Source organism: Trichomycterus rosablanca, unplaced genomic scaffold (genome assembly GCF_030014385.1).
Source record: "Trichomycterus rosablanca isolate fTriRos1 unplaced genomic scaffold, fTriRos1.hap1 scaffold_87, whole genome shotgun sequence".
In the NCBI taxonomy this organism is placed as follows: Eukaryota; Metazoa; Chordata; class Actinopteri; order Siluriformes; family Trichomycteridae; genus Trichomycterus; species Trichomycterus rosablanca.
The window spans coordinates 23,030-38,085 of record NW_026947257.1 but is presented as its reverse complement, the minus strand read 5'-3'; the positions used below and the strand labels follow the sequence as shown (position 1 = coordinate 38,085).

The 15,056-nt window shown below is 51.4% G+C and overlaps 1 protein-coding gene across 1 annotated transcript; it reads left to right on the top strand.

Annotated features, from left to right (window-relative positions):
• Positions 1-243: 243 nt before the first annotated feature.
• Positions 244-9,304, top strand: LOC134308147 (collagen alpha-1(I) chain-like). The gene is made up of 10 exons (XM_062990670.1): positions 244-289; positions 428-585; positions 4,344-4,418; positions 4,511-4,585; positions 4,678-4,752; positions 5,697-6,711; positions 6,813-6,935; positions 7,627-7,731; positions 8,102-8,228; positions 8,998-9,304. The coding sequence occupies exons 1-10, from the start codon at positions 244-246 to the stop codon at positions 9,302-9,304; spliced, it is 2,106 nt and encodes a 701-aa protein (XP_062846740.1).
• The last annotated feature ends 5,752 nt before the right edge of the window (positions 9,305-15,056 follow it).

Sequence of the window (15,056 nt, the reverse complement as noted above, 5' to 3'; positions counted from 1 at the left end):
CCTGCTTTGGGTGGACCCCCCAGGGCCCTAGTATTTTTGAAAAATGTGATGGGGTGCCCATCCCCTCCCGAACCCGAGATGGAAGTGCTGCAGCTCCGTACTCCGGCCACTGTGTCGAAGCACTGAGGGTGGACTGGACAGTGTGACCCGTCGACCCCAGTACGACTTGGTGATAAGTCCCCTAACCCCCGAAGTCGTAAAGTCCACCAGGGGTCTCCCTCCCCGAAAACTCACAGAGGTGTCATGGGCACCGCCCCCAGCATCACCAAACTGTCCCTGGGGGCCCCCGGTACACTTTGGGTCGGACGGCTCGGAATGGCCCGAAAGTCGCTCCCCGACCCGCTGGGGCCGTGCTAGGGTCATCGGTCACGACGAAACGGCCTAAAAAAACTAACTCTTGAACCGGGCCACTACGTGCCTCGAAAAGCACATCCAGCGCACCGTCTCGCCGAGCCCGACGTGAGGGCGCGGTCGCCTTCCCGGTCGGAGGCCGTGGACCGAACGCGTAGGGGAAAACCGACCCTAGCGCGTGACGGGACCGACGAGGGCGGCGTGCGGACACGGGACGTCCACCTCGGCCGTCGGGTAGGGAGGGATCGCAAAAGTGTATTGACATCACCAAAATGTCATCCTTACCCCAAGGGACCCTTACTCAACCCAGAGGGCGCAGGCAGGTAAACAGCCCGGCACGGACCCCAGGGTAAAACGCACCCTATAGGGCGCCCCAGGGCACAAGGGCGGTGCCAGGTAAGCCCGGGGGGTCGGGGGACCCGTATAGGGAGGGATCGCAAAAGTGTATTGACATCACCAAAATGTCATCCTTACCCCAAGGGACCCTTACTCAGCCCAGAGGGTGCAGGCAGGGAAACAGCCCAACACGGACCCCAGGGTAAAACGCACCCTATAGGGCGCCCCAGGGCACGAGGGCGGTGCCAGGTCGAGCCCAGGGGGTCGGGGGACCCGTATAGGGAGGGATCGCAAAAGTGTATTGACATCACCAAAATGTCATCCTTATTCCAAGGGACCCTTACTCAGCCCAGAGGGTGCAGGCAGGGAAACAGCCCAACACGGACCCCAGGGTAAAACGCACCCTATAGGGCGCCCCAGGGCACAAGGGCGGTGCCAGGTAAGCCCGGGGGGTCGGGGGACCCGTATAGGGAGGGATCGCAAAAGTGTATTGACATCACCAAAATGTCATCCTTACCCCAAGGGACCCTTACTCAGCCCAGAGGGTGCAGGCAGGGAAACAGCCCAACACGGACCCCAGGGTAAAACGCACCCTATAGGGCGCCCCAGGGCACAAGGGCGGTGCCAGGTAAGCCCGGGGGGGTCAGGGGACCCGCGTAGGGAGGGATCGCAAAAGTGTATTGACATCGCCAAAGTGTATTGACATCACCGAAATGTCATCCTTACCCCAAGGGACCCTTACTCAACCCAGAGGGCGCAGGCAGGGAAAGAGCCCGGCACGTGCCCCAGGGTAAAACGCACCCTATAGGGCGCCCCAGGGCACGGGGGCGGTGCCAGGTCGGCCCGGGGGTGTCAGGGGACCCGCGTAGGGAGGGATCGCCAAAGTGTATTGACATCGCCAAAGCGTATTGACATCACCGAAACGTCAAACCTTACCCAAAGGGGACCCTCACCCCCTGACGGAGCAGGACCGACGTGATCGAATTCCGTACTCGTACTTGGCACCCTAGCCACTATATCGTGACTCTAACCCCCCATCTCCATGTCATGGTAAGTGTTGACAAAGGGTAGGTATCTGTTGTAATTGACTATCGTTCTTATGAACTATTTGCTCACGAGGAGAGGGTATTAATGTTTTTTTTGAAAGGTAGGTATTTGTTTTAATTTATTCTTATTATTATCATCGACTACTTTGATAGTTATATGTTTTAATTATTTATGAACTTATCTTTCTATTTCTACAGGTTACCACCGAAATCTAATGTATATCGTAACTCTAACCCCCCATCTCCATCTCATGGTAAGTATCGATAAAGGGTAGGTGTCTGTTCTAATTTCCTATCGTTCTCATAAACTATTTGCTCACGATGAAGTGACCAAGTTACTTTTCGAAGCAGGGATCAGTGTACGGCATACAGAAAATGACGAATGAGTAGGGAATTGTTATTTAGCTGTCAATTTCATCTTGTTGGCGTAATAGAAGGCCCATCGTTAACATGAACTACCCAAAGTGGGTGTCTGATTTGAAATCGAAGGTAGGTCTTAAGTCGAGCTCTTCTTTGACGACTGTGTAATGTATGGTTCGGTTATTGAAAAGTGTGCACAATATGGCCATGTTTTTGCCAGTTGTTTTTTTTCCCAATTTATTAAATCTGATAATTTGATATTTGATATTTGATTAGATTAGATGTGTATCGATTGTGTTAAAAAGAAGAAAAAATAATTTCTGGAGAGAAATTTGACATTTGTTTTCCATACATTCACACTGGCTTGTTCTGGGATTCCATGGAGTCACACCCAGGTTGGCAGCCCAATGACAAGGTATTGCAAAGGAACGTCTTTGAGATGTTCCGCGTGGTGTGACCGACGAAGTGACTTGTGATCTAGCCCTAGTTACTTACTTTTGAAGTCAAGTAATCCATGAAGTGACTCGAGTGACTTTTTGAAGGAGTAGTGATCAGATCGCTTTTCCAAGGTAACTGAGCCATCGCTGGTCCTGTTCGAAGCGGTTAGGGGTTGAGATCGCCGCGTCGTCATCGGGATATTCAAGCCGTCCTCACACACCATATGGTCGAGCTTCCCGAGATAAGAGAATTTCGGGAGCGGCCGAGGTGTCATGGGATCGCCCGGGTGTCGTCGGACCCTAACCCCAGGTTTTAAGGTCTGTCTGTGTGTGTGTGTGTGTGTGTGTCGAAAAGTCTTCGGTCGGCCAGTGATTGTGCAGGTCTGGTAATTTTCATCGTAATTTTCACCAAATGAGGGGGCAAAACAATGTCCAGGGAGTCACGCTGTAAGAATTTCTTTGTGAGTCGTGGTGGAAGAGGAGTAGTCAAGTCAACTTTATTTATATAGCGCTTTTTACAACAGACATTGTCTCAAAGCAACTTTACAAAATCCAGGACCGACAGATACAGAAACCCCTGTGTGGCAAGGAGAAACTCCCTGAAAATTACAGGAAGAAACCTTGAGAGGAACCAGACTCAGCAGGGCCCATCCTTCTTGGGTGGCCAGGAGGATACTTTAAATAAATACACGATTTACACAAATCATACAAAGACAGAATTAAATGATCTAAAACTGGTAATAAATAGATAAATAAAAAATTAAATAATAATAATAGAGTACTTGGTCACCCACAGACAGACAGACAGACAGACAGACAGACAAGCGAGACTTCTGGCCCTCACAGACCTGTACACGGCCTCAGACGGTCAGAAAAGGACCGCGCCAAAAGGACAGGGGGACCGTGCCATACGGTGCGTCTCGGCACGGGGAGCCTCCCGCAGGTCTCCGTTTTGCGTCTGGGCCCTCGGTTCGGCCCCTGGCCCCTAAAAACCACTTCGGGTATCCGAGACGCTTTGGTGATATAGACCCTAACCTAGTGTTTTGCGCCAAAAAGGACGGAACCCTGCCATATGGTGCGTCTCGGCACGGGGAGCCTCCCGCAGGTCTCCGTTTCGCGTCTGGGCCCTCGGTTCGGCCCCTGGCCCCTAAAAACCACTTCGGGTATCCGAGACGCTTTGGTGATGTAGACCCTAACTTAGTGTTTCGCGCCAAAAAGGACGGAATTGTGCCATATGGTGCGTCTCGGCACGGGGAGCCTCTCGCAGGTCTCCGTTTCGCGTCTGGGCCCTCGGTTCGGCCCCTGGCCCCTAAAAACCACTTTGGGTATCCGAGACGCTTTGGTGATATAGACCCTAACCCTAGTGTTCACGACTACGGTGCCAGACCTGGCTCGTGGTCTCCAGTGCCCGGGCTTCGTTTTTGGATGGACCTGTAGAAAGAAAGACAGAAAGAAAGAAAGACAGAAAGACAGAAAGAAAGACAGATATCCTTTATTTGTCATATATATATATACATAGACAGATGTACAGTACAATGAAATTCTTTCTTTTCGCATATCCCAGCTGGTGTCGGAAGCTGGGGTCAGAGCGCAGGGTCAGCCGACTTACGGGCGCCCCTGGAGCAGACGGGGTTAAGGGCCTCGCTCGAGGACCCGACAGTGGCTACGTAGCAGAGCCGGGATTTGAACCGCCAATCTTACGGTCGATAGCCCAAAGCTCTACCCACTAGGCTACCACTGACCCCTGTAGGTGGTTAGGGGAAATCTCGCGAAAGCGTCCCGGATACCCAAAGTGGTTTTTCTCCATTTACAGGGACCGGGGACCCGGGAGAGCCGCGGGACTCTGGCACGGCGACGCCCGGGCCGGGACACGCCTTTTGACCAGAGCGTTTGACCCTAGGGTCGAACCGCCTCTCGGTGGTTAGGGGAAATCTCGCGGAAGCGTCCCGGATACCCAAAGTGGTTTTTCTCCATTTACAGGGACCGGGGACCCGGGAGAGCCGCGGGACTCTGGCACGGCGACGCCCGGGCCGGGACACGCCTTTTGACCAAAGCGTTTGACCCTAGGGTCGAACCGCCTCTCGGTGGTTAGGGGAAATCTCGTGGAAGCGTCCCGGATACCCGAAGTGTTTTTTATCGATTTACAGGGACGGGGGACCCGGGAGAGTCGCGGGACTCCGGCACGGCGACGCCCGGGCCGGGACGCGCCTTTCGACCGGACCGTTTGACGATCGGACGGAGCCGTGCTTATGTGTAGGGTACAGATCCCCGTGGCACCGTAGAGGTGGGGGGTTGATGAGAGAGAGGGAGAGAGAGAGAGAGAGAGAGAGAGACAGAGAGAGAGAGAGAGAGACAGAGAGAGAGAGAGAGGGAGAGAGAGAGAGAGAGAGAGAGAGAGAGACAGAGAGAGAGAGAGACACACACCCAGACTGTCCTACGTCACTTGTCCTCATTGATATTTCACATGCAAACAGTAAAAAACTGCACATGGATATGTCTTTATAGAAAGCGTAGACACACTTCAGATTGCACTTTAGAGAGACACTCGTGAAATATAGATGAAATATCTAACAGGAAGTGATGATGAGTGACAAGTGTTGCACATTGGACAAAGTTATGGCTACACTGGCCCAATCCAATGTGCAATACTTGTCGATCATCACTTTACATATGATATTTCATCAATATTTCATCCACAGGGTTGAAAAGTATTGAAAAAGTATCAATCTAAATATGCTAGTTCAGTGCTTTCAACTCCTCACTCTGTCTGCCTGCTGAAAATGCCCTGTGAGCTGCTGCTCCCCTCCCCCTCTCACTCTCCCTCCCCCTCTCCCTCTCACTCTCACTCTCACAAACTCACTGTTAAACAGTCACTACACATTGAAAAAAACGAATGTTAAACACCTTTTAGTGTGTCATCACCTTTAGTGATATATCCCCTGACCCTAGTGACTCTGGTCCGGACCCGGCGGGCCTAGGCCTACGCGCGTCCGCCTAGGAGGCCGTTTCTCGGAGCCCTCTCGAGCCACGGTCGCGGGGCTCCGGGGTGTCGCTCGGGACGCGCCCCCCTACGCCCCCTCCGATTCCCGAGTCCCGGCGACCTACGCTCCCCTCTCGGGACCCCCGTACGTGCTTTCCGGGCCTAGGCCTACGCGCGCGCGCCTAGGAGGCCGTTTCTCGGAGCCCTCTCGAGCCACGGCCGCGGGGCTCGGGAGCGTCGCTCGGGACGCGCCCCCCTACGCACCCTCCGATTCCCGAGTCCCCTCAACCTCCGCTCCCCTCTCGGGACCCCCGCACGTGCTTTTCGGGCCTGTGCCTACGCGCGTACGCCTGGGAGGCCGTGTCTCGGAGCCCTCTCGAGCCACGGCCGCGGGGCTCGGGAGCGTCGCTCGGGACGCGCCCCCCTACGCACCCTCCGATTCCCGAGTCCCCTCGACCTCCGCTCCCCTCTCGGGACCCCCGCACGTGGTTTTCGGGCCTGTGCCTACGCGCGTACGCCCGGGAGGCCGTGTCTCGGAGCCCTCTCGGGCCACGGCCGCGGGGCTCGGGAGCGTCGCTCGGGACGCGCCCCCCTACGCACCCTCCGATTCCCGAGTCCCCTCGACCCTCCGCTCCCCTCTCGGGACCCCCGTACGTGCTTTTCGGGCCTACGCGCGTCCGCCCGGGAGGCCGTGTCTCGGAGCCCTCTCGGGCCACGGCCGCGGGGCTCGGGGGCGTCGCTCGGGACGCGCCCCCCTACGCCCCCTCGGATTCCCGAGTCCCCTCGACCTCCGCTCCCCTCTCGGGACCCCCGTACGTTCTTTTCGGGCGTGTCTCGGAGGCCTCTCGAGCCACGGTCGCGGGGCTCCGGGGTGTCGCTCGGGACGCGCCCCCCTACGCCCCCTCCGATTCCCGAGTGCCGGCGACCTCCCCTTCCGCCGGGACCGACCCTAGGCGTCGCGCGTCCGGGGCCCGTATCTCGGCGGCCCCTCGAGCCACGGCCGCGGGGCTCGGGATCGTCGCTCGGGACGCGCCCCCCTACGCCCCCTCCGATTCCGGCGGGCCTACGACCTCCCCTTCCGCCGGGCCCGACCCTAGACGCCGCGCGTCTGGGGCCCGTATCTCGGCGGCCCCTCGGCCCCCGGCCGCGGGACTCGGAGGCTCCGCCCGTGCCCGTGCCCCGCACGTACCGTCCGATTTCGGTAGGCCTACGAGCACTTTCGGAAAACCGCCTTTCTCTTACACACTCTGACACACAGCCCATACTCTTATGCCTCTGCCAGACTATGAGTCCTACACCCAGTGTCCCAGAGAGAGCCTTCGGGCCGGACCTCTCGTATCGGGCCGGGACTCGGCGTGGGCGCCCCCCCGGGCCTGAAGCGCGCCCTGTCCGGAGCCCCGCCCCCTGAGTGGGCGGGAACCGGAAGTAGCCTCGGGAAGGGCCCACGGCCGCGGGGCTCGGATATGTCGCTCGTGACGCGCCCCTCTACGCCCCCTCCGATTTCGGTGCCGATACGACGTCCTTTCGAAAAAAGGCCCGTTTCCCACCCACTATAAGCCTTATTATCTCAACTCTCACACACAGACTACTCACTCAGAAGGAAGGACATATGGAACAGTTTGTCTGGGGAGTCCAAAGTGTGGGGGGGGGGGTTCCCCCCCCCCAACCCCCCCCGAGTAGGGGGGTACCCCCCCTAACCCCCCCCCCCCCCCCACCCACCCCCGACCCCCCCCCCTCCTCCAGAAAACACCGACTCCTCAGCTTCTCCTCCGCTTTTCTTGCAGCGGGGGGCACCGTGTCCACACGGATGATCTGTGAGGAGGTTCACCCCACAGATTCACCCTAGGTTCACCCCACACGTTGATACTCGCTCACATCTTCTGTACCTTTCTATAAAGAGATATCCGTGTCCACTTTTCCACTGTTTGCATGTGACATATCAATGACCTAGGACATATGGAACAGTTTGTCTGGGGAGTCCAAAGTGTGGGGGGGGGTTCCCCCCCCCCAACCCCCCCGAGTCGGGGGGGTTCCCCCCCCTGCCCCCCTGGAGAAGACACCTATTTCTCAGCTTCTCCTGCATCTCAGACATGTGTGCACTTCCGCTTTCTTGCAGCGGGGGGCACCGTGTCCACACGGATGATCTGTGAGGAGGTTCACCAGATCACAAGTTCCTTTCCATGCCGTGTCCTAGACGGCTGCTCTGTCGCCGGGCCCGAGGGTCCGGGCTCCCGTGGATAGACCGCATCTGGCCCCTTTCTGTCAGGGGTCTGTCTGTCTGTCCGTCCGTCCGTCCGTCTGTCTTTCTCACCGGACCACAGGAGACAGATGAAGGACGTATCGAGCAGTTCGTCCGGGTGGTTAGTGAACAATATAACCAAAGCGTCATCGACGACGGGCCCTCCCTCGCCTCCTGGGGCCCGGGACCCGACGAGGGGAACGTTCACCGCATGGGAAGCGACCCGGACTCGTATTGATTTGGGAATACAGGCTTTTACGTCTGTGGTGAGTCACATCTTCTGTACCTTTCTATAAAGACACATCGATGTGCAGTTTTCTATTGTCCGCGTGTAAGATATCAATGACGACAGGTGACCTAGGACGTGTCGAGCAGTTCGGCCGGGTGGTTAGTGAACAATATAACCAAAGCGTCATCGAAGAGGGGCCCTCCCTTCCTTCCTGGGGCCCGGGACCCGACGAGGGAACGTTCACCGGATGGTAAGCGATCTGGACTTTGTAATTTTTTTGGGAACAATGGCTTTTACGTCTATACTCACTCACATCATCTGTACCTTTCTATAATGTGGTGTCCATGTCCACTTCTCCACTGTTTGCATGTGAAATATCAATGACCTAGGACATATGGAACAGTTTGTCTGGGGAGTCCAAAGTGTGGGGGGTACCCCCCCTAACCCCCCCGACCCCCCCTGCCCCCCTGGAAAAAACACCTATTTCTCAGCTTCTCCTCCATCTACACATGTGTGCACTTCCACTTTCTTGCAGCGGGGGGCACCGTGTCCACACGGATGATCTGTGAGTTTCACCCCACACATTGATACTCACATCACCTGTACCTTTCTATAAAGAGATATCCATGTCCACTTTCCCACTGTTTCCATGTGAAATATCAAGGACCTAGGACATATGGAACAGTTTGTCTGGGGAGTCCAAAGTGTGGTGGGGGGGGGTTCCCCCCCCCCCAACCCCCCCGAGTAGGGGGGTGCCCCCCCTAACCCCCCACCCCCCCACCCCCAAAACACCCCCCCTTCGTAAAAAGGAGGCATCTTTCACCGATTTCTCCACGTACGGTCCTATGGGCCTGTTCTTCGGCCTTCGCACACACACACACACCCCGGGGACGGTCACGGGGGTCCCCCCGGACTCGGGTCGCACGTACCGGGCCCGTACTGGGTGTGGGCGCCCCCCCGGACGCCCCTGGCGGGCCGACGGAAGCCCCGCCCCCTAAGTGGGCGGGAACCGGAAGTAGCCGGGGGGAGGTCCTAGAGACACGGGACCGACGCGGGCGTCCTCACACGCCCGCGCCCTGGCCGCACGCCGATTACGGGGCCGATCGGACCGCGTCCCGGGCGGAGATCGCCGGGGGCCCCCGGGGCCCCTCGGGGCGGAGCGCCCCGGCACGACGGGCGCCCCCTCCGGGTCCCGGGACGATCGGACGGGGTCCGCCCGAGACTCGGGCCGGGGCCCCCGGGGACCCCGCGGGGGGCCCCCCCTGCCCCACGGGCGCGCCCCGTGCGCTCCGGGGCCCGTCGTGGGAAGGGATCGCTAAAGTGTGACGGGGACCGTTTGGCCATCTGGCCCCGCCCCCCAGGGGCCACACCGCAGACTCCTGGGGCGATCGGGACCGGTCGGCGCAAAATGTCGGGGTCAGTGTCCGGGTGACGGGTCGGTGATGCGGACACGCCCCCCAGACCGACCTGTCACCCGAAGCTCGATTTCATGGTCCCCACCTATGTGTACCACACCAGAAAGTGGAAAAATGCACCATCTACAGCGGCAGTACATAACACAATGGTCCGACCACTAGCCTATTCTTTTACATGGGAAAGTTAGTGACCACCGTAGTCAGAATTGTCATAGCCACCTCGGCCACTCCGGCAATGTTAAATATGACATTTTCGTGATATAGTCACTAGCCCTAACCCTGCCCGACAGCCGGGACCGGTTTGGGACCTCGGTACCCTAACCCCAACCCCTAACCCCTTAACCTAACCCTAACCCCTAACCCTAACCCTAACCACCCCCCCTCCCCCTAAAACCTAACCCTAACCTCTTAACCCTAAAAACCTAACCCTAACCTAACCTCTAAACCTAACCTTAACCACTAAACCTAACCAATAACCCCCAACTACCCCTTCCTAAACTCTACCTCCTCAACCTAACCCTAACCACCCCCCCTCCCCCTAAAACCTAACCCTAACCCTTGACCTTAACCCTAAAAACCTAACCCTAACCCTAACCTAACCTCTAAACCTAACCTTAACCACTAAACCTAACCAATAACCCCCAACTACCCCTTCTCCCCCTCCTAAACTCTACCTCCTAAACAAAATAACTCAACCTAATCCCTAATTACTCTAACCCCAACCTCAATAAACCTAATCTTAACCATAACCTCATTCCTAATTATTCCAACCCCAACCTCAATAAGCCTAATCTTAACCATAACCTAATCCCTAATTACTCTAACCCCAACCTCAATAGACTCATCTCAACGATGACCTTACCCCAATTATTTACCATAACCCAACCCCTAATTACTCTAACCCTAAGCTTAATAAACCTAATTTCAACCCAATTCCCAATTATTCCAACCCCAACCACAATAAACTCCATTTCAACCATAACCCAACTCCCAATTATTCTAACCCTAATCCTAATAAACCTTCCAACTAGAACCTAACCTTCATTTACACTGTCCCCAATCACAATAAATGAAATTTCAATTATAGTTCAGTCCATAATTATATCAACTCTAACCTTAATAAACCTAATTACAACTTCAACCCAATTTCCAAGTACTTTAAATTCAATACACTGAAGCTCTACTACAACCTAATCTTTGATCATCCTAGCCCTGACCCCAAATAAACTGAATTTTAACCGCAATCTAATCACCCATCATCCTAACCCCAATTTAGATTAAAACTAGACTGACTACAACCCACCCTACCTACAATTAATTCAACTTCGACCTCAATAGATATATTTCTAACCCTGACCTACCTTAACCACCTTGACCATAAATTATACAATATAATTGATTGACCTAAAACATAATTTAAAATGGAAACCCCCAAAATAAATCGATATCCTATGTAATATTAATGAAATAAAAAAGGAATAAGGAAAAAAAGGTTATACCACAAGAGGGACACCTGAGGGCGCCACAGTCAACATGAAGTCCTCGAGGATGTTTGGGTATGGATATGGACGTTTGTGTAATATTTTTTGCCACAAGCAAACCAAGAATACACACCGTAGAGAAGTTTAAAGAGCCAAGCGCGCTGAGAACACGACGGTAAACACTTTACAACATGTGTACATAACTAAACATATACTAACACCTAACTACCAGTTTATTAACAATGAATTAATACATCGACTGATAGTGAGTGCATCATGAATTATTGATGAATTAATGATATGTATACATTAACAAATTAATGAGTGACATATGAATAGACTAGGGTTAAATTGGGCCTATTCGGTGCGTACTCTCTCTTAAGCTGGGAAGCCTCGACTTCCCGGCTTGACGGAATCCTAAGGCACCGCTCATTTTTGATCCTCTGCTGCCATCTTTTGGAATAGTCATGCCACATCACTTAGTATGATTTCAGGTTTTTCAACAGCTCGTATTCCAAAAAATACCAAACCTTGGCTACCTGATAAGTCAGAAGAATGTCAACCGAACTGTTCACATCTTGTTCAATCGATTCAGGTACTTTACTGTTCTGTTCCTTTATTTTTTATTGTTATTTTTTAACATTACACACACTGCCAATTGCCTGTGTGTGTGTGTGTGTGTGTGTGTGTGTGTGTGTGTGTCTGTGTCTGTGTCTGTGTGTGTGTGTGTGTGTGTGTGTGTGTCCACGTACTCGGCCCATGAATCTCATTCTGATACCAGGGGTTACCATTCGTGTTCTTGAACGATTATTGCATTTTTGTGCTTATCATATGTTTTGTTTTGTTTTTTTTGTGTGTGTGTTGTGTGTCATAGGTTCGTGGTCTCGTGGATGTGTGGGTCGTGTGCTGCCCACCTCGGCCACGGACGGATCTTCTGCTCCAAGTCTGACTCGGATCATGTCCTGCTGAAATAAATAAATAAAAGGTAGGCAAATAGTTAGACATACACATGGATTGATGGATGCTTTACTGATCCCCAAGGAAATAAAAGTCCCTGTGGTACAATACAACACACATCATTGACATTACAAACCAGCAAAAAGGACATGTTTGAGTTTCAACCAATGGGATTCCAAACATTTGCATACGGCCAATAGGAGAGCAGACATTTGCATACTGCTACCTCCAGCCAATAGGAGAGCAAAGATTAGCATACGTCTCATTTCAATGCCACTAATTTGAATGCCGCCTCTGGTTTTAACTCTTAACCTATGAGCAAAACCCTAACCACGCCCCCAATCCAAGGCCTAACCCCAAGCTAACCCCAGACTTACTGAAAGCTGGCACCTGCTGTTTAGGTTAGGAACTGCATCTAACCCCAAGCTAACCCCAGACTTACTGAAAGCTGGCACCTGCTGTTTAGGTTAGGAACTGCATCTAACCCCAAGCTAACCCCAGACTTACTGAAAGCTGGCACCTGCTGTTTAGGTTAGGAACTGCATCTAACCCCAAGCTAACCCCAGACTTACTGAAAGCTGGCACCTGCTGTTTAGGTTAGGAACTGCATCTAACCCCAAGCTAACCCCAGACTTACTGAAAGCTGGCACCTGCTGTTTAGGTTAGGAACTGCATCTAACCCCACATGAAATTAAGAAACCCAAATGAAAGGGCACATTTTCTGCATAATTGCACAGCTTGTAACCCTTGTAACCAATCATGGCTACATCTCTGTAGCAAGCTTTAGGAGCTGAGAAATCGATCCAAGTTTGAATTAGGGCCTGTTTATGTAGCTGCAGACAGTTCTCTTGTCCTTTATGTTCCACGTTTCCTTAATCTTAACCATCACCTAATCCCTAATTACTCTAACCCCAACCTCAATAAACCTAATCTTAACCATCACCTAATCCCTAATTACTCTAACCCCAACCTCAATAAACCTAATCTTAACCATAACCTCATTCCTAATTATTCCAACCCCAACCTCAATAAGCCTAATCTTAACCATAACCTAATCCCTAATTACTCTAACCCCAACCTCAATAAACCTAATCTTAACCATCACCTAATCCCTAATTACTCTAACCCCAACCTCAATAAACCTAATCTTAACCATCACCTAATCCCTAATTACTCTAACCCCAACCTCAATAAACCTAATCTTAACCATAACCTCATTCCTAATTATTCCAACCCCAACCTCAATAAGCCTAATCTTAACCATAACCTAATCCCTAATTACTCTAACCCCAACCTCAATAGACTCATCTCAACGATGACCTTACCCCAATTATTTACCATAACCCAACCCCTAATTACTCTAACCCTAAGCTTAATAAACCTAATTTCAACCCAATTCCCAATTATTCCAACCCCAACCACAATAAACTCCATTTCAACCATAACCCAACTCCCAATTATTCTAACCCTAATCCTAATAAACCTTCCAACTAGAACCTAACCTTCATTTACACTGTCCCCAATCACAATAAATGAAATTTCAATTATAGTTCAGTCCATAATTATATCAACTCTAACCTTAATAAACCTAATTACAACTTCAACCCAATTTCCAAGTACTTTAAATTCAATACACTGAAGCTCTACTACAACCTAATCTTTGATCATCCTAGCCCTGACCCCAAATAAACTGAATTTTAACCGCAATCTAATCACCCATCATCCTAACCCCAATTTAGATTAAAACTAGACTGACTACAACCCACCCTACCTACAATTAATTCAACTTCGACCTCAATAGATATATTTCTAACCCTGACCTACCTTAACCACCTTGACCATAAATTATACAATATAATTGATTGACCTAAAACATAATTTAAAATGGAAACCCCCAAAATAAATCGATATCCTATGTAATATTAATGAAATAAAAAAGGAATAAGGAAAAAAAGGTTATACCACAAGAGGGACACCTGAGGGCGCCACAGTCAACATGAAGTCCTCGAGGATGTTTGGGTATGGATATGGACGTTTGTGTAATATTTTTTGCCACAAGCAAACCAAGAATACACACCGTAGAGAAGTTTAAAGAGCCAAGCGCGCTGAGAACACGACGGTAAACACTTTACAACATGTGTACATAACTAAACATATACTAACACCTAACTACCAGTTTATTAACAATGAATTAATACATCGACTGATAGTGAGTGCATCATGAATTATTGATGAATTAATGATATGTATACATTAACAAATTAATGAGTGACATATGAATAGACTAGGGTTAAATTGGGCCTATTCGGTGCGTACTCTCTCTTAAGCTGGGAAGCCTCGACTTCCCGGCTTGACGGAATCCTAAGGCACCGCTCATTTTTGATCCTCTGCTGCCATCTTTTGGAATAGTCATGCCACATCACTTAGTATGATTTCAGGTTTTTCAACAGCTCGTATTCCAAAAAATACCAAACCTTGGCTACCTGATAAGTCAGAAGAATGTCAACCGAACTGTTCACATCTTGTTCAATCGATTCAGGTACTTTACTGTTCTGTTCCTTTATTTTTTATTGTTATTTTTTAACATTACACACACTGCCAATTGCCTGTGTGTGTGTGTGTGTGTGTGTGTGTGTGTGTGTGTGTCTGTGTCTGTGTCTGTGTGTGTGTGTGTGTGTGTGTGTGTGTCCACGTACTCGGCCCATGAATCTCATTCTGATACCAGGGGTTACCATTCGTGTTCTTGAACGATTATTGCATTTTTGTGCTTATCATATGTTTTGTTTTGTTTTTTTTGTGTGTGTGTTGTGTGTCATAGGTTCGTGGTCTCGTGGATGTGTGGGTCGTGTGCTGCCCACCTCGGCCACGGACGGATCTTCTGCTCCAAGTCTGACTCGGATCATGTCCTGCTGAAATAAATAAATAAAAGGTAGGCAAATAGTTAGACATACACATGGATTGATGGATGCTTTACTGATCCCCAAGGAAATAAAAGTCCCTGTGGTACAATACAACACACATCATTGACATTACAAACCAGCAAAAAGGACATGTTTGAGTTTCAACCAATGGGATTCCAAACATTTGCATACGGCCAATAGGAGAGCAGACATTTGCATACTGCTACCTCCAGCCAATAGGAGAGCAAAGATTAGCATACGTCTCATTTCAATGCCACTAATTTGAATGCCGCCTCTGGTTTTAACTCTTAACCTATGAGCAAAA

Excerpts from the sequence above, each read along its gene's own strand:
- LOC134308147 (XM_062990670.1), top strand. The coding sequence starts at position 244 with ATGGGCACCGCCCCCAGCATCACCAAACTGTCCCTGGGGGCCCCCG. Across the intron at positions 4,753-5,696 it reads ACGCGCCTTTCGACCGGACC|GAGGCCGTTTCTCGGAGCCC; the intron begins GTTTGACGATCG and ends GCGCGCGCCTAG. Across the intron at positions 8,229-8,997 it reads GAGGGAACGTTCACCGGATG|CCGGGGGGAGGTCCTAGAGA; the intron begins GTAAGCGATCTG and ends AACCGGAAGTAG.